The 18,206-nt window shown below is 62.4% G+C and overlaps 1 protein-coding gene across 4 annotated transcripts; it reads left to right on the top strand.

Moving 5' to 3' along the window:
* Positions 1 to 86: 86 nt before the first annotated feature.
* RNF44 (ring finger protein 44) lies at positions 87 to 17,055 on the top strand. 4 transcript variants are annotated; one of them, XM_027643074.1, is made up of 11 exons: positions 87 to 203; positions 12,022 to 12,202; positions 12,587 to 12,803; positions 13,302 to 13,469; positions 13,647 to 13,823; positions 14,009 to 14,170; positions 14,262 to 14,386; positions 14,545 to 14,632; positions 14,777 to 14,898; positions 15,008 to 15,107; positions 15,344 to 17,055. In XM_027643074.1, the coding sequence occupies exons 2-11, from the start codon at positions 12,096 to 12,098 to the stop codon at positions 15,404 to 15,406; spliced, it is 1,329 nt and encodes a 442-aa protein (XP_027498875.1). In that variant the 5' UTR covers positions 87 to 203; positions 12,022 to 12,095; the 3' UTR covers positions 15,407 to 17,055. The 4 variants fall into 4 exon arrangements, with proteins under 4 accessions (XP_027498875.1, XP_027498873.1, XP_027498876.1 ...); XM_027643072.1 differs by lacking the exon at positions 87 to 203 and adding an exon at positions 742 to 881; XM_027643075.1 differs by lacking the exon at positions 87 to 203 and adding an exon at positions 9,105 to 9,123.
* The last annotated feature ends 1,151 nt before the right edge of the window (positions 17,056 to 18,206 follow it).

Genomic DNA, 18,206 nt, shown 5'->3' on the forward strand with positions numbered 1-18,206 from the left:
GGCGCGGCCGGTTCCATCGGCGCGACGAGCGCGGGGGCGCCATGAGGCGGGGCTGAGGCCGGAGCGGGAGCGGCACCGGGAGCGGCACCGGGACCGGCACGGACACGGAGCCCGGCGGGCCCGGCCGCCGCGCCATGCGAGCGGGCTGAGCGGCGGGCAGCGCCGCGGCACGGCACCGAGCGCCGGGGGAGCGCCTCCCGCAGGTACGGGGTGCGGCGGCGGCCGCAGGCCCGGGCTGCGCGGACAGGGCCGGTGCCCGGGGTGGAGGCGGCGGGCAGGGCCCGGGGCCGAGGGAATGGGGAGGGCAGCGCCGGGGCAGCGGGGCGGGGAGGACGGCGGGCAGGGCCCGGAGCGATGGGGCGGATGCAGGGCTGGCGGAGCGAGCGCGGCCCGGTGCGGCGGGGGCGGCCGGGCCGGGCCGGGCCCGGTGCGCAGAGGGGGCGGATGGCCGGGGCGTGCGGGGGCGGCGGCAGCTGCTCGGGGCACCGAGACACCGGGGCAGCGGCCGTAAAGCGCAGCTGGGCCCGGTGCGGCCGCACGGCGGTGGGAGGAGCCACCGGTGCCCGGAGAGCCCCGCGGGGAGAAAGGGCCCCGTGGCGGGGCCTGCCCGGGGCAGCGGGGAGGGGGCAATCCCTGCCGGTCCCGGGGGCTGCCCGGACCTGCCCCGGCTGGAGCCTCTTCTCGGGGGCTCCCGCGGCCCCGGCCGGGCGGGGGTCGGCGGCTCCTGCCGAGGCTGGTGCTGTGTCCTTGCCCTGCTGCGCACCCCGGGGTGCCCCGTCCGCTGTGCCCCTGCACCCCGTGAGCTGTGCAAGCCCCGGCGTGTGAGAGGGGACGGGAGGGGAAGTGGTGAAGTTCTTCGGAAAGTTGCGTTTGGGGAAGAGGTAGGAAACAAATGAGCCTGAACTGCCGGGGCGGTGATGGTGGCATGCGGGGTGGTGGCAGCGGGACAGGCTGTGCCACCGGCGCTGCAGGGTCTGTGCTGGCAGCGTGGGCTGTGTGCGGGGCCCGTGGCAGCCCTGTCCCACGGAGGACGTGTGGGACCGGGTTGTGGGCATCTGGGATGTGCCCCCGGGTTTGCTCTCCTGGGCAGCTGAACCCCGCAGCCAGGCAGGTGCTGTCTCTCCGTGCCCCTCTTCCCACGAGCATTGCTCGGGTTTGTGCTGGTGCCTTGTCTGCCAGCTCTGCACCAGCCCTGTGCTCCAGCACAACTGGCCGTGTGTCCGCAGCTCCGGAGCTCGTCCCCGTGCTCGCCTCCTCACCGTCCTGTGCCACTGCCTCGCCCTGTCCCTCTGCTGCCTCTGCTCACGTCGGCCCTGACGCCCCAGGACCTCGAGGTCCCCCTCGAGTTGGGGCCTCGTGCCCCGGGGAGATGGGCAGGGCAGAGACCGGCAGGGCAGGTGGGTCCCCGGGGCCAGGCAGGAGCCCCGGGAGGAGGAGCGGCTGTCGGAGGGGAGCCGGCTGCGTCTGATGTCACTGCGGTGCATGGTGGGTAATTATGCACGTTGCAATGAAAATAATAAGGCCGGCTCCATAGTGGTGTCTAAAAATACTGCTAATGCAGAGTGCCTGCCGGGCGCCTTTGTTTGTCACCTTTGGGTGGCTGCTTTGGGGCTGGCCGGGTGGCATCACGCCCCTCAGCAGTGGGTTTGGTTTCGCAGGTGGTCTGTGGCCCTTCCACGCCTCCCTGCAGTGGGAGCAGAGACAGGGCAGGTGTTGGCATGGGAGGTGAGGCAGGAGGCACCTGTCTGTGTTTGGGAGGCTCCAGTGTCACTCCCCTGCAGATGTGCAGGGAATCTCAGTGGGGTGGCAGGGCTTTGTCCCCCCCAGCTTTGCTTGGAGCGAGTGCTCTGAGTGGTGGCTGTACAGTGTCCCAGTGACCAGCCCTGATGTCTCCTGGCAGGTACCAGTGTGCTGGCCTGCTCAAAGGTGGGTCGACACAGATTGGGGTTTGGGCCCTGGTGGTGTGGTCTGTCCATCGCTGGCTCACTGGGCCAGGGTTTCTCGACCTGCCCCCTGGGGCTGCCTCAACAATGTGTTGTGGCATGACCAGGACTGTGGCAACTTGCTGCTTTCTGAATGAGCAAAGGCCAGGGGAGGGAGGGATACGTCCCAGGGCAAGGACTGCCTGGCACACTGATCTCTGCTCCATGGTCTCTGCCTGGCTGCTCTCTGTGCAGCTCTGGCTGCTGCTGTGATCCTTCCATCTGCTGCCACTGCTGGAAGCTCCCGCTGCAGTGGAGGGAGAGGCTTGCAGGGGTGATGAGAGCCATCTAGAGCCCACCAGTGTGGCAGGGTGAAGGTGGTGTGTGGCAGGGCAGCAGCAGAGGGCCTGGAAGGACAGGAAATGGGGAGCCTGTGTACTCGGGTCTCTGTGATGAGTCTCTTCCCTTTTGTGTGTGGAGAGCTCGGAGTTGTGGTGGCTGCTCCTAGTTCTCAGTTGATGCTTCTGGTGGGCTCTGACTCCAGCTGTCAGTCATGGGAGGCTGAGCCTTGTCCCTCTTCACTGTGGAGCAAGTGGGGAGGTATCACCTTGCCTGTGTGCTGTGTTGCTTTGCCTTTAGGGTCACGGCTGTGTTTTTGGGGCCCCATGCTGGGCTCTCGCTTCACTGGAGGGGGAGAACTGCCACTACCTCCGCTCTTCCCAGGCACTAACTCTGACCTCTGAAGCCACACATGGCAGTGGTGTTCCCTTGAGCAGTGAAACACACCGTCCTTACCTGCTGCACCACCTGGCTCCCTTTGGTGAGTGAGGAACAAGGAATGGGGAGAGGAGACTGTGAATCCCCATTGATCTGCAGCGTGAAAGCTGTGTGTTTGCGTCTGCCTGCCCCGGACTGGGGCTCTGCGAGGGGAATTGATCAAGCTGTAAAACCCAGAGCCAGCTAATGAAATAGGGACTATAGATTTTTATTTTAAATGGAAGAGAGTTTACGGGAGATTTAATTATCCTTCGTTTATGGACCTGTTAGAGGAATGAAATAACAGCTGGCAGGTAGGGGCTGGGCTTCAGCTGGCAGCACTTTTCTCCCAGGTGTCTGCAGTCCTGCCACCTAAGGCAGTGTGGGGAGTGATGTGAAGTCACTCAGAGCAGAGCAGGACAGGGCAAAGTCCTGCTTGTCCTGCCAGGTGTCCCTGTTTCCTGGTGGGGGCTTCTGTGCTCAAATAATGGAGGGGCTAGCCCTGGGCAGTTGGGGCTGGTGTAAGAACAGCTCTCCTTGTCCCTTGGGCTTTGCGTGGGCCTGTCCTCGCTCTGGTGGACATCAGGGAGTTCAGGAGGCTGTGTCCCTCCAGGTGTCACTTCCCAGGGCCGTGGACAGCGAGCTGTCACTGACACCCCTGTACCTGCGCAGTGTGCGGGGTTTGTAAAGCAGAGCTGCAGAGTGCTGGGACTCACTGGGCTCAGCCGTGTGTCGGACACCAGCTGTAACGCTGTCACTACAGCCACTCCTCCCGTGTGCATCCACTCCACTGTCACGTGAGCCCAGCCGCGGGCACGGCTCAGGAGGTGGTGGCAGCAAGCGGCACAGTGCTGGTTTTTGGTGGAAAAGCCTGGCTTATGGATGCTTTTAGTTTTTCATCTCTGAATCAAGGAGCCGGTGCATAGCATTTTCCCACCATCTCTTGGCTCCCTGCTTGGACCAAGCTGGAGGAACATGGTTCGTCACCTGCCCTGTGTAGGTGAGTGGTTGGCCAAGGGGTTTGTGTACCCACCAGGCAGGCATAGCCCACAGGGTGCAGTCTGATGTGGCCAGAGGCTGCTAAAACATCCAAGGAAGCTGCTGGTGCTGGGGAGCCCTCCCAGAGGCCCTCTGACAGTGGTGTGCAGGAACATGGGAGAGCCCGGCCCTGAGCCCTGCAGTCATGGAGATGCACAAGGATGTTGCATGGCTCCCTGAGACAGGTCACTTCTGGAGGGGAGCAGCATGGATCCCTGCTGTTGGCTTGCAGGGGTGTTGGGAGAAGCCAGCCTGCTGATTCTCTGGGCAGCAGAGCTGCACCATGGTGCTTATCCTTTCCTTCGCCCTTGCATCTGCAAGTCCTCAGCATTTCAGGGCAGGAGCCATTTCCTGTAGGGCACGAGCAGCCCAGGGTGCCCATGTGCAATATGGGGTGTTTGGGTTTTCTGGAGTGGAGTGGTTTGGGAGGGCTCCACACTTTGCTGCTTGTATGGCAGAGGGCAAGGCAAGCAGCGTCCCCAGCAAGCAGCACTCATGATGGGCCTTGGGAATATTATTTTCCAGCTGCAGCTTGATCCCTGGAGAGCTGGCCTCGCTGGCTGTGGAGCTGTAGCTCTGGGCTTTCCTTGGCTACTCTGGAAAGCAGGATGAAGGATTTCAGCTCGACCATACAGAGCGGAGGACTGGCCTGCAATGCTTTGTGTTAAGAGCTGCTTCCTCTTGTGTGAGCCTGTGTTGTGGTGATCCAGGCCTCCAGCACCTCTCGCTGTTGCCCCTGGAAAGGGAGGGCTCATGCTTTGATCCTTCTTTCCCCCAGCCTGGCAGCGCCAAGCTGTGGTCCTCTCTGGCAGGTTGTCTTTTCCCTGCTGTGCTGGTGGGGCTCCCTGGCAGCGTTTTCATTTTGAGCCAAGTGTCTTAGTTGCTTTTCTCTCCGTGCCTGCGCTTTAGGAAAGTGGCGAACAATAAAAATCCAGTGGCAAGAGCTGTAGCAGAGGTCAGGCAGCTCCTCTGCCCCAGGCTGCTCTCTTGTCACCGCACAGCCGTGCTTTGTGCGCGGGGGCTGTCAGCTTGAAAGTCATGTTTTTGCTCTTAAAGCCTTCCCCAGGCACTGGTGTGGGGTTCTGTGAGTGATGTACTCGGGAGATATTGTAGCAAACCTCCCTTGCATTTAGGGCAGTGGTCACTGCCTGTTTCGATGCATCTTGTAAGCAGCCTCTTGGCAAATCTTAAATCAAGGACAAAGGAGGGTAAGTGGTTGCTGAAAATCATGAATTTCTCTGAGCTCCTTTCTGAAAGTGATCGTTGCAGGTTGTCGGTGTCCCCGCAGGCTTCTTAAAATGCAAAACAAAACACCCAGCCCAACTTCCTGACTGTCACTAGTGCTTTCAAGAGACGCTTCGTTTTGCTGAGTGGTAATGAAATTGGTCTTCGCCATCCACCAGCTCCTGGCTTTGCTGCTGGAGCTGCTCTGCCTGAGCACAGCTGGGGAGCAGTGGGGAAGGTGTCTGGAGCCCAGCCCCTCCTGCTCTTGGTCCCTTGCTTGGCAGATGCCATTAGCACTGTCCACAGCATGTAGCAAGCGGGTTGGACTCAAAGGGATGCTTGTGGAGAGGTGGCAGGTGAGCTGGGGACTCCAGGGATGCTGTGTGGGGATGGGGAGTGGGGACTGAATCCCTGCTCCCTGGGTTGGCTCTGCCCAAGGAGGGATTGGATGTGTTTTAGGAAAGGGCTCTTTGAAATGAGAACTAAAAGGTGAAATGCAGAGGAGTATGGAGTCCTGAACTGCAAGCTCTGTTGGTATTCCTACAAGGGAAGGACTGTGGAGGCTGCCCAGGCACTTGCTCTTCTTCCCCCCACCCGTGTGCAACTGAGATGTAGAACCCATTTTTTGATGCTGTTCAGCTACAGAGGTGCCTGAGCTGGACCCAGTTGCTGCACCAGCAGCCTTCTGGTCATGCTGTTCAGGTTGTGCTGGTGTTTCTAGGGCAAACGAAGGAAAGTGGAGATATCTCTGCAGATTATTTACCCCGTCCTAAGGAAATGAAGGCTTGTGCAAGCTGCAAGCTTATTGTTTATTTGTGAGCATTCTCCTCTCTGCTTTGAACTTGCTGGATGGTGTCAGCTGGGGTAGGTGTTAGGTGTGTGGATGATGTCTCAGAGGTCTTGGCTTGCTACAGGCTCCAGCTCTCGGGGAGGAAGGTGCTGCTAGTTCTCCCTCTGCAGTGCAGCTCAGCCGTGCTATTAGACATCAGAGAATCCACGTGGGAGAGATCGACAGGAAACTGGGCGTTATCAGTTCCGCTGCCTGTGCAGCTACTCGCTCCTCATGTCAGCATCCTCCACTGTGTGTGTGGCTGGAGGCGTTTGATGGGAGTGCTGTCAGCCTGGGGGTGGGAGTGGGTGGCGTGTGATCAGGCGGAGGCGTCCTGCCTCTGCTGCCGGTGAACTCGGCTACACTGGGTGTGTGGAGCAGGGAGGGAGCCCCTCACTCCCCTGTCTCCACAGTGGAGAAGTGCTTCACCCTGCCAGTGTGAGGGTGTCCCATGTCCGCTGGTGCTTGCATTGGGCCTTGGGTAGCACGGGGACACTCCTACTCCCCGCTCCCTGCAGCATAGGGAGCTTCTGCGTGCTTGGAGCTGGTTTCTTACCACCTTTTTCCAGGCGCTGAGAAGAAGAGAGAAGGATCTGGGGCCTCTTCATCTCCCTGGACTTGTGTGAGAGGCCAGGGAGAGCACAAAAGCGAGGCATTGGCATATTGGGTGTTGGGGAGAGCATGGGGGCAGAGCAAACCTCCAGTGGGAGATGCGCTCTCACCACTGGATCACCCTTGCTAATCCTGTGTCAGACCTGACCTATATATGGGGCAAAGGAGGCAGCATGCCTGCAGCAGCAGATGGTATCTTTAAGAGCCCGGGCTCGGCGAGGCTTCCTTCTGCTGGCCCCCAGCTCTTGGGAGGGAGAGGATGGGCCACCCGTTGGCTGCAGAGCAGTTGAGTTCAGCCTGAGCAGCCCCTGCAGGTACAGAGCTTTCTAAGGCTGCTGCCTGGCACTAGGCGTCCTGCTCACCAGAGGTATCACAGGTCTTGGTGGCTGGGCTGGGGCCCCTTGTCCTGGCCCAGATGCACTGTCCAGTGTCTGTGGCCAGCCTTGCTGTAGCATCACTTGGGCCCTTGAAGTGGCTCTTGAGGCAGAACTTTGCACCTGGAGCACTGTGATGTTGGTGGCCGTGTCCCTGAGACAGCGAAGGGCAGGGTGGGCTGAGCCACTTCCACATGACCTGGCCCTGCAGCTGCATGTGCAGTGCCCTGTCCATGCTGGCAGTGTGGCTGTGTCACAGGAATGATCCAGCCTGGCTGGGCAGGGAGCAGGAGCAGCATGTGAGCTGTGCTCCATCGATGGCCTCTCCCAATGCTGTCCTGAGGACATCGATAGCTGCTGGCCACGGGGGAGCTGGTGACGCTGGAGCGGGTCCGCAGGGAGTGTCTGCACAGATATCCACCATCTGTGGCCTCTGCCTGCTGCCGGTGCTCTGCCCAGGATCAGGCTGTGTCCTGGCAGCCTTGTGAAGGTGCAGTGCTGCCTCTGCTCACAAACAGTGGCAAGGTCAAAGGGCAGAGTGCTGTTTTCCTTCTCTTCCCTCTAGTCCCCAAATCTTGGAGCAAAGAGGCTGTAATAGAGCAGACCTGGAGGGTGGTTGTTCAGATCTGGGCTGATTCAGTCCTTTGGCTGTTCCTCCTGGGGTGCCTGTGTGAGCACATGGATCTGACTCCATCATAGGTCTGCCCCACTGTGCTGCCTTCCTGTCCTGTATCCCCTACCATGGGGACAGAAGCAGTTGGCCATGGTGCCACTGACAGTCATGGTAGAGGGAGCTTGCCCCTGGATCCTCCATGTCCTGGGAGGTCCTTGAGCCTAGTGTGGTTCCTCCTGTGTTCCTGGATTTGAGGTGAGGAGGTAAGAGCCGTCAAACTGGCCTTGAGAGGGGCCTGGAGGGATCTGGGCACAGGGCTGGGATGGGGCAAAGCTGAATCCAACTGCTCATCGAAGTGATGAGCTACTGAATTGTTAAATCGTCGAGCTGAGGTCTTCTTTGAAAGGGGTGATGCTACAAATTAATTAGCTCCCTTTTGGTTGTTAGCACTTTAAAACCCAGCTGTCAGGGGAAGGCTGGTTTATAGGCATTACATCAGGGCTGCCGGCTGGCTCGCTCGCCTACCTGGGAATTTCTAAGTGTGGTTGTAACTGGGGGAAATTTGGCTCGGCTGCAGCATCTGCCTCTCAGCGAAGCTGCTGGGATGCACTGCCCTGAGCAGGGGGGTCTGACTGGTGCTGAGCAGGGCTCCGGGGGCACACGGGGAGCTGCTGGCTTGTCTTGGTGAGCAGCCCCTGAGGAGCCGGCGACTCAGCCTCCCAAGCTGCCGGGGAAACAGGGGCTCAGCCTCCTGGTGTGTGGTTCCCAGGGAGCCGGTGGCACAGCCTCCCGTTGTAAGGCTCCTGGGAGCTGGTGGCTCGGCCTCTCAGCGTACAGCTTCCAGCGTTAGCCACCAGCCAGGGGACTTGCTCAGGTGAGCTGCAGGTGTGCAGGAGATGGTCGAAGTAGTTCCTGCTCCTTGTTTAATAACTGTGAGAGAGCGGGAGGCTTTTCTAAAGCAAAAGGGGCTTTTCTAGTGCATAGAAGATTGTACAGCGTGAGACCTCCTGGCAGTGCGGGCAAGGGCGGGAGGGGAGCAGCTCGTCCGTGCTCCCGTCCCAGTGGGGGAGGTGGCAGGGGGGCCGAGCGCCTGCTTCCCCATCCCCTCGCCCGGACTTTTCCGCCCATCTGGCAGCGGGAGCACGGCGATGCCCGGGCACACGGTGCTGCCGTCCCCGCTACCCACCGGGCTCACGGGGCTGGGGCCGGGGGGAACACAGCTTAGGTAAGATGCCCTCAGCCGTGGGGGCTGTCCCAGCGGGGTGAGGTGGCTGGGGCCGGGCCCCCTGAGGAGGGCAGCGGGTGCCCGGTGGTCCCGGGCGGGGGTCGCTGCCCCGCGTGGCGGCCCCGCGCTCCAAGATGGCTGCGGACCGTGACACGCCTGGTCACGTGGGACGCGCGCGCGCCGCGCCGCCCCCCCCCCCCCGGTGCCCCCGGTCCCCCCCCGCCCCCGCGCGCGCCCCCGGTGCCCCCGAGCGCTGGCATCGGCCCCGGCGCGTCCCGCCGGCTCTTAAAGGGACACGCACCCGCCGCGGCCGCCCCGCGCCGCGCAAAACAAAGAGGCACCGGAAACAGCGGCGGCGGGGAGGGGGCCGGCCCGGCGGGAGGCGGGCGGGAGGGAGGGAGGGGAGGGCCGGCGGCGGGCCGGCGGGGGGGGCAGGCCCGGGCCCGGCGTCGGCGAACAAAGAGCGGCGGGAGGGAGGGGGCGGGGGCGCCGCGGCGGCACCGGAGCGGCGGCCCAGGCCATCGGTGCAGGTACGTGCGGGCCGGGGGGGGCGTGAGCGGGCGGGGGCGGGGGCCGCCCCCCGGACCCTCGGCGGCACCTGCCCCGGGCGGCGGCGGCGGGGCCCGGCGGCCGCCTTTGTTATTGCTTTTGTTTGGCGCCGAGCACATGGCCCCGGAGCGGCCGCTCTTAAAGCCACAGCTCCGCGCCCGCACCGACACCGGCACCGGCGGGGCTCTGCGGCGGGGGCCGCGGCCCGGGGTGCGGTGCCGGGGGCCGGTGGCCGCGGTGCCTCCCCGGGGTGCTGCACGGCGGGGCGCCCCGTCGGTGCGCTCCGGGATGCGCCGCTCGCTCCGCCGCGCGTCGCCGTCCCGGAGATCCGGGAGCCGAGCTCGGGTTGGGTTTGGTGTCGGGGTCGGCCTTCCGAAGGGGCTGCCGGTGCGGCGGGGCCACCAGTGACCCCGCTCCTGGGGGAGCGTCGGGGAAGGGGCTTCGGGGGAGCTGGGGGTGCCGGGACGGAGCCGGCGGCGGGGTGGCAGCGCCGTCGGGGCGGGCGGCTCCCCCGGCAGCCCCGGAGCCCGGCTCTGCCCGAGCAGATGGCACCGGGCGTGAGCGCTGGCGCGCTGCTAACTTTGTTCTCGGCGGGGCCCAGGAGTCGCCTCCCTCCGCCTCTCCGAAGGGCTGCGGGGATCGCGGTGCCCTTCGGTGCGGGGCTGCAGTGACCTCCGCGGGGTCGCGGCCACCCTGCCCGGGATGGCCGCTGGCTCCCAGCCACGAGTGCGACAGAGAGAGCTGGGTGTGCCCGCGTGGGGCAAGAGGGTGGGTGCCTTGGGGGTGCTGGTTGTGGCAGGACGGGGGTCGGGCCACCACCGTGTCCGCGAGTCGGGGATGTCCCGCCTCGAGGTGCCGTCCTGGGGTGCTGGGAGCCTAGGCAGCTCCCACTGCTCCGGAGGTCCCGCGAACAGGCGAGTCCCTGTGTGGGTTCAGTGTGCCTCTGCGGAAGCACTGCCCATCCCGAAGCCCATCCCTGTGGTGTCTGGTCTAGAAGGTGCCCGCCGGGTCACGCAGGGCCTTGGTACCACGTGTGCTTCGAGAGTGAGGATGTGGAACTGGAAGCAGTAACAGCTCAGGGAGGCTTCTGGGGAGTGGGCTTAAACCTGGCCTGCTGCTGTGCCCTGGCCTCCAGCCCACACAGGGGAACACGGCAGCTAAGCAGAGCCTTGAGGAGGGCAGAATAAACCCCCTGTGGGGCAGACTCCCCTGCTCTGGCAGACCTCCCTTCCCTGGCAGCAGTCACAGACAGGTTCCTTGGGGTTTAGCCTGTGGCTTTTGGTTGTTTTTCCTTATTCCTCTCAAAACAAAGAGAGAAATTTGCTTTCAGCTTTTACAGTAGTGTAGTAGATGGAAGTGAAGTTAAGAAGAGACCTGTGTGTGGCACAGAGCTCGCCCTGGTGAGATATCACTGTGCTTGCCCATGCCCGTCACCCAAAAGTGACATTGCAGCTTCTTGCTGCTGGGCTGAGACCCCCTCTCAGTCTTGTCCTGGGGCTGAGCAGTGTTCCCCAGGCTTCAGGTGCCCTTCTTGCCTCCAGTGTGCCTTTGCCATGGGCACTGAGGAGGAGGTGGGGTTGAAGGAGCTGGTTTGGGAGGGCACCAGCCTGCAGGCGAGCTGGATTTAGGGGCAGGTGGGCTGCAGTGCCAAGGTCACGGCTGCTTCCGCTTGCTGGCTGCGGCTGTGGAGGCTGAAGGAAGCTGGGCAGTGGGAGGATGCCCAGGGAGGGTGTTGGACACACATGGAGCCATGGAAGGCCCTTTTGGGACTCTGGAAACCAGACCCTATGCAGATATCTCCTCTGTGCGGTGCCAAGCTCCACTGGGACTGGGGGGGCTTAACTGTGTGGTGGGAGGGGGCTCTGATATGAGGACACCAGCCAGCCTGGGTGCAGGAGGGGGGATGGGGCAGGGCCAGGGCTCTGTTCCCAGTCCGCCTGCCTGTGTTCCCACTGTCCCACTGCATCTGGAAGCAGCTGGGGAAGCAGAGTTGCCTGTCTGGCTTCGACACAGCCCATGCCTGTCCCTGTGCACACAGGGCACAGGGATGTGCGGGTGTGCCCTGTGTGCAGCAGGGAGTTGAGGCCCTGACACAGCAGGGCCGTGAGCCCCACTGCCCTCACCAGCCCCTGTGCCTGCCACCAGGGCAGCAGTGTCACTCCAGAGTAGGATGTGTGGGAGTCCAGCAAGAGAGAGCAGCCCCCAGACCAGTACTGGAGCCGATCTTGGCCAAGGACATGCTGGAAACCCCCCACGCTGTTGCTCAGGCTCCCCATTGGCCATTGAGCAGCCGGGATACTGCCACAGCCGCAGGGCCCTTCACTGCTTGCTTTTCTCTGTACCAAAAACAAGTGCTTCTCTCTCACTCTGTGTCTCTGTCGTGCATGGGGGGTAGCTCTGGCCATGCAGGGGAGGGACAGTAATGGGGGGATGGGCTCTTCCTATCCCCCTCAGAGCTGTATCCAGCTCCAGAAGAGAGGGTGGGTGCAGCAGCAAGAGCTCCAGCCATTGGCATTATGATTCCTGTGGGGAGGGAGCAGCAGGCTGAGTTGGGGGGGGATAGTGACGCTGGGCTGGCTTAGTGTCACTTGTGCAGGTCTCTGGGTATGAAAAGGGTGGTGTGACTCTCAGCATTTAGGGGCACAGCAGGGGCCAAGCAGGCTGAAATTCCTCTCCCTACCCTTCTAGCATGTCTGTGGGTGCAGTGGCTGCCCCAGCCCTGCTCGGTGTCTCCTTTCTTCCCTCTCTCAAAGCAGATGGTGAGAGAGTGAGTTGGGGTGGTGCTGTGCTGGCTTGGGGCATGGGGAGGACTGGGGGCTCCTGCAGCCCTGTGCAGCCCCAGGGGTTAAGGTGCCGTGACCCGGCTGTCCTTCTCACAGGATCCAAGGTGCTGGTGTCTTTCCCTGCCTGGAGCCTGAGGTCCCGCGTGCCCATCCGCCTCCCGACGTCACCAATGCGACCATGGGAACTGGCAGTGAATAGGCGGCCGCCCTCTGCCCCTTTTGCCCAGCGCCATTTCTCGGGGGGACCCTGCAGCAGCCCCGACCACCTCCGGCGAAGGTACGGGGTGCAGTGCGGAGCCCTGTCCCCCACGGCGTGTGGGGCGCAGGGTCGGTTCTCTGGCCCTGGTGGGGCAAGGCACCGGCTCCCAGGTGACCTGGGGGGAGATTGACAGGGAAGCACATCCACCTGGCCTGGCTGAGGGGTCCCTGGGGAGCAGGGGTCCTTTTTGTGCTGCAGACATTGAGAGGGCACTTGCAGAGTGAGCAGAGAAGCTGGTTCTGGAGCTGCCCAGCCTGATGTGGCCTGGCACAATGCCCTGAGCATCTCGCCCTGGGCACTGGGCTGGCATTGACCCACCTGTAGCCACCCTGCCCGGGGCTGCGGTGCCCCTGGCCTGGGGGGTCACTCCTGCTCTGTTTCTCTCCTGCGGTGGCCCCGCAGCCCCCCTGCCAGGCGTCAGTGGGGACGACGTGACAGACCTCTGGCAACCCTGCTGGGCCAGGATGAGCCCCAGCTGCACCCTGCCTTCCCCCAGCAGCCGCACATCCCTGTAGATGAGCCCCGTGCCTACGCTCTTCCCAGCACGCCGCCACGAATGCTTCACCCAGCCACTCACCCGCCCCACCAGAACCCATTCATGGTGGATCTGCATGACCAGGTAGGTACTGCAGCCCCAACCCCACTCCTAAGTGTGGCCCTGGACTGGTGTCTGGGATGGTGACATGTCCCTGAGTCCCCTCTGGCCACTTGCTGCTGGGAGCACCCAGTCCTGAGCCTGTTGGTGCTCTTGTCCTCTGAGCACTTAAATCCTGCGGTCCCTGTACCAGCTTGGGTGTGGCCATGGTTGTCCCTGCTCCCAGGGACTGGGGATAGTCCACTTGTAGGGTTGTTCATGTTACAACTGTCAGTGTCATCTGTGGTGGCAGTGCTGGCTTGGAGGCTGTGCCAGCTTGTCTGTGGGGAGCAAAGAGAGGTCCAAAACTCCCTGAAACTGAGCCTGCGCTCAGCCCACTTCTCTGGCCACCACCAGTGGGACGGAGGTGCCAGGTGTTGTGTTCCAGTGCTGGGTGCTCAGCACCCTGATGCCACCCTGTCACGATGGGGGCAGCTCAGCCAGGGCTGTATCCTGACAGTGCCCTTGACACCTCATCCTCAGGTGCACCAGGGACCTGTCCCTCTCTCCTACACGGTTACCACCGTCACGACGCAAGGCTTCCCCATCCACGCTGGCCAGCACATCCCTGGGTGCAGCACCCAGCAGCTCCCAGCATGCTCAGTGATGTTCAGTGGACAGCACTACCCGCTCTGCTGCCTCCCACCCCCGGTGAGTCATGGCAGGGGACACCTGGGGACAGCCTGGACCGTGAGTGCCCAGAGGTTGTGTGGGTACTCAGGCCCACTGGAGTGCAAGTTTCTGAGGGCACAGGGTCTGTCTGTTGGAGACCCTGGGGAGGGGGCAGAGGTGTCTGACCCCGTTTTTTCTCTCTGTTTCTCCCCACAGCTGATTCAGGCATGTGCCATGCAACAGCTTCCCGTCTCCTACCAGACATTCCCCCCCATCATCTCCAGCGACCATTACATCCTGCACCCACCCCCGCCGCCAGTGCCCCCTCACCAGCCGCCCCACATGGCCCCCCTGGGGCAGTTTGTACCTCTCCAAGCCCAGCATCCACGCATGGTGAGTTACAGTGGGGGTATGGGTTGGGGATGTGATGCGCCCAACGAACAGTACCTTGGGTCTTGTCCCTCTGCAGCCCCTGTGGGTCTGAGCTGGGGGTGGTGGGTGAGGGTGCCCAGGGTCCTGGTAGTGTTGGGGAGGTGTAATATGGGACGCTTCTCCCAGCCTAACTGTTTCCCCCACAGCCTCTGCAGAGGATAGACAATGACGTGGACCTGCGAGGGGAGCAGCACCCCATCGCGGGCTTCACGTACCCCCCGTCTCACCACGCCCCCACGCTGTCGCCCTCCATGCCGCTGCATTACCTCCCCCATGACCCGCTGCACCAAGAACTGCCATTTGGCGTGGTGAGTCTCTGTCCTGTGGAGACACTGTGGGGTTGGGGTTGGGGACACTGTGGGGCTGGCACAGCTCTGAGTGCCCTGTCTCTCCCTGCAGCCATATCCCCACATGATGCCCCGGCGGCTGAACACCCAGCGGTACCGTCTGCAACAGGCGCTGCCCCCACCGCCACCCCCTCCACCGCCGCCCCCCTACTATCCGAGCTTCCTGCCCTATTTCCTGTGAGTACCGGGGGGATATGGTGTAGGGCAGGGGCGGTGCTGTGGATGGGGCACACAGTAACACAGTGTTGGCACAGGTGGCTCTGCCCCCATGGGGATGCCAGGGCGGAGGTTGGGTTTTGTGGCCCCACACTGACTGTCCCGTCGTTCCCCCCCAGCTCTATGCTTCCTGTGTCGCCGACAGCCGTGGGGCCCACAATCAGCCTAGACCTGGATGTGGATGATGTGGAGATGGAGAATTACGAGGTGTGTAGGCTCAGCCTCCCCACAGGATGATGGGATGGGGGAGGTGGGGGGGTGTGGTGATCCCTCTACTGGGAGGGGAGAGCCTGGAGGGGTGCTGTGCTGGGACATCAGATGAGCTAAGCCGGCCACTGCATCTCCTTCCAGGCACTGCTGAACTTGGCCGAGCGGCTGGGGGAGGCCAAGCCACGGGGACTCACCAAAGCAGACATCGAGCACCTCCCGTCCTACCGCTTCAACCCTGAGAGCCACCAGTCTGAGCAGACCCTGTGAGTGAGCCCAGGTTGCACATGGGGGGCCTGTGGAGGTGCTGGGGGCCGTGGCTGGTGGTGGGGCCGTGGTTGGAGGTGGGGCTCTACTGACGGCTGCTTCCCCCAGGTGCGTCGTGTGCTTCAGCGACTTTGAGGCCCGACAGCTTCTCCGCGTCCTGCCCTGCAACCACGAGTTCCACGCCAAGTGTGTCGACAAATGGTTAAAGGTACTGCCTGTGCCCTCTGTGGGGAGCGTGGTGGCTTCTTGGTGCCAGGTGCTGCCTTTTGGGTGGTCTTAGTGCCCTGCAGCACAGGATGGATGCACTGGGAGTTGGGGTCAAGCACTGTGCCAGACTGGATCAGGCACTCCCAGGATGTGGTTCCAGCCCTTACCAGTGGGGTGTGGGTGCAGCTGGTGCTGTGGGGTGCCCGCTCACTTTCCCTTGTCTCTGGTTGCCTGCAGGCGAACCGCACGTGCCCGATCTGCCGGGCGGACGCGTCAGAGGTGCAGCGGGAGGCGGACTGAAGCTGGCGGGCGCTGTGCCGCACAATTCGCTAGAGGATGAGGTCGCCGGGCTGGGGCGAGGGCCGCTGCCCGCTGCTGGGGCCTGACCCTGCGCTTACCCCCCTCCCCAAAGCCTCTCCTCGGATGTGGTGAGCATTGAGCAGTCCGGGCTCCCGGCCAGCCCTCCTCCTCCCCGCCGGGGCACGGACTCGGCCGGACACCTGCCCGCTGCGCTCCCAGGGCCCCGAATCGTGTTGTGCTGGAGGCGGGAGGCGCGTGGCCGTGCCCTTCGTGCTCCAAAGACGCTGTTGTTGCTCCATCACTTTTCCAGGTCTTTGTACTCCGCTAGGGAATTAGTGGTTTTTCCCTTTGTCACTATTTTTTTTTTTTTACGATAATTTTTTTTTTCCTATTTCCATTTCCGTCACGATTTTGGTTCCGTGGCCGTTTGCCCCAGGGGTGCGCAGGCAGCTCCTCCCCTCGTCGTTGTTCGAGGAGGACACAGGGAGGAGAGAGGAGGGAGTGCCGCAGGTTTGATGCTGGCGGCACCCCGAGCCAAGCTGGAGCGCTGGGACGGCCCCGGGACGTCCAGAGGAGGTGTGGCCAAGGTGGGACACCAGCAACCCTGCGGCATGGCTGGGGCAGGAAGGCAGGAACGCCTCTGTCCCTGCTCTCACATGCAGCCCGGCTCAGCCCCTTTCCTGCCTCAGGTGCCCTAGGGAGCCCCGGAGGGTTATGGCTGCTCGGGGTCTTTCACCAGTGGGAGGACGGTGCTCTCATGGCCCTGGCCCCTCTCCCTATTCATTCCCCCGTGCCTGGCAGCTCCCGGGGCTGAGTCATGTGGCATCCCATGAGGCAGCCAGGCCTGAGGAGGGATGCCAGCCCCGCATCCCCATGGCCATGGGCATGTGGTGTCCCCGGTGTGCTGCCCGGCCCCCTGGCTCCTGCTCTTGTTTCTCTGTCCCGACAATGTAAATCAAGGTAGCCCCGTGCCCCGTCCTGCTGGCTGGACGGCGTGGCGCGGTGTCCCCGGCCGGTGGGCAGCAGGGGCTGGCTGGACTACGGCGGGTGCCCCCCCAGCCCCCGGAGCAGGGAGTTTTATTCATAACCTCGTGGTGTATTTTCAGTGCTACCCTGGCCCTGCCCTGGCTGGCACTGGGGGAGCTGTGAGCAGCCCCCCGCTGCCATATCCCCCTGGCTGTGCAGGGCTGGGCGACGGGGCTGGAGGAGAAGCTGCCACACTGCCACCCGGCTCCGTCAATCCCGCGTGGCCGTTGTTTTGCATGATTAATTAGCGAGGAGGGTGACGGGAGGCGGTGGCTGGGGTGGTGGTGAGAGCACCGCCCTCCCCTTGCGGCGCGTTGGGCGCGTTGTCGCTGACGCCTGGGAGCCTCCGAGCGGACGCCAGCCCTATGTAAATGTTCACAAATATGCATGCATGTCTGACCAGCTTGGAACGTGGTCTTGGCTACGTCTAGCCGGCTGTGGGGTGAGGGGGGTGGGGAGAGGGGTTTTTGTGCTCAGCTGATACTGCCATGCACTGTACTGCACATGTCCGCAACGCCACAGCAGGACCGTGAGACTTTCAGGGCCGTCCCTGCGGGGTCCGCGCCCCTCCGGGCGGGAGGCGGCGGCGGGGGTGGGGGGCGCCCGCGGTGGTGGCGTGTGCAGGGGGCCGGGGTGGGAGGGGGCCGCTCCCCGCGGGGCGGGGGGCAGGCCTGGGGCTGGCCCTCGGCCGGGTGCGAGGCGAGGGGCCGCGCCCGGCACATGGGTGGGCACGACGGTGCCTGCAGGGCAGTGCCAGCCACCGGTGGGACCGGCCCTGGTCACTGCCTGGTTGGGCACGGGGCCGGCAAGCGGCGTGGGGCGACAGGCCAGTCCCCTCGCTGCCCTTTCCCACCTCTCCGGCGGCCACGCTCCAGAGGGAGCGTCGAGGCCGAGGGTCCCGGCCTGGTGCCACCAGCTCCGCCGGGCACCGCTGGGCTCGGTGCCCCTTGAGCAGGACCCCGGCCCCCTCCCCATCCCTCACTCAGTGACAGATAACCAAAGGAGTCCCTGTGCGCGCCCCCGGAGACGCCCCCCTCCTCCCCTCCCGCCCTCGCGGTGCCCAGGGAGCCAGGAAAGCCTTACGGTCCTTTGACGGCGACTCGAAAGCTCACAGCTCGTGTGCTGCAGAATTTATTCCAATGAGCAGCTAAAAGTATCATTTAAAAAAAAAATAACAAAAAGAAAAAATGACAAAAAAAATACTAAAAAACAATTATTTAGGGTGTTTGTGATTGCTGACTGCGCTGTAGATACCACTGTTTACCAATGAATTCCTGTGGTGGGATAGTGGACTGTTTACTGTTCTATTATACCAGTCCCCGGGCCCTCCGGTGGGACCCCCGCGGCCCCCGCGGCTCCCCGGAAGGTGCTAGGACGTGTGTTCTGTGTTAGAAAGTTTTTATATATATATATATATATATAAATATATATATATAATTTTTTTTGCTCTGTTACTTGCACATTTTACAGTTACCTCATTTTTCCCATGTATGTATTTGAAAAAAGGCTAATATATAGAAAAAAAAGGTTCTTAAAGCTCTAAAAGTGTTTGTTTTTTTCCATTCCATTGGAATCATATTGGTTTTGTAGCATTTAACATAACTAGTATGTTGTATTATATATATGTGTATTATACTGATTGAAATTTTTAACAGATTTGTACTTTTTTTAAAATGAAAGTTGCTAGTTCTGCTTGACCAAGTAGTGCAATCATTATTTTTTTTAATGTTGTGGCTGATTTTGAGAGGGATATTCACTAATAAATGTATGATGT

Source organism: Corapipo altera, unplaced genomic scaffold, assembly GCF_003945725.1.
Source record: "Corapipo altera isolate COAL_440 unplaced genomic scaffold, ASM394572v1 75, whole genome shotgun sequence".
NCBI classification, from domain to species: Eukaryota; Metazoa; Chordata; class Aves; order Passeriformes; family Pipridae; genus Corapipo; species Corapipo altera.

Excerpts from the sequence above, each read along its gene's own strand:
- RNF44 (XM_027643074.1), top strand. The coding sequence starts at position 12,096 with ATGCGACCATGGGAACTGGCAGTGAATAGGCGGCCGCCCTCTGCCCCT. Across the intron at positions 12,804-13,301 it reads TGGTGGATCTGCATGACCAG|GTGCACCAGGGACCTGTCCC; the intron begins GTAGGTACTGCA and ends CCTCATCCTCAG. Across the intron at positions 15,108-15,343 it reads GTGTCGACAAATGGTTAAAG|GCGAACCGCACGTGCCCGAT; the intron begins GTACTGCCTGTG and ends GGTTGCCTGCAG.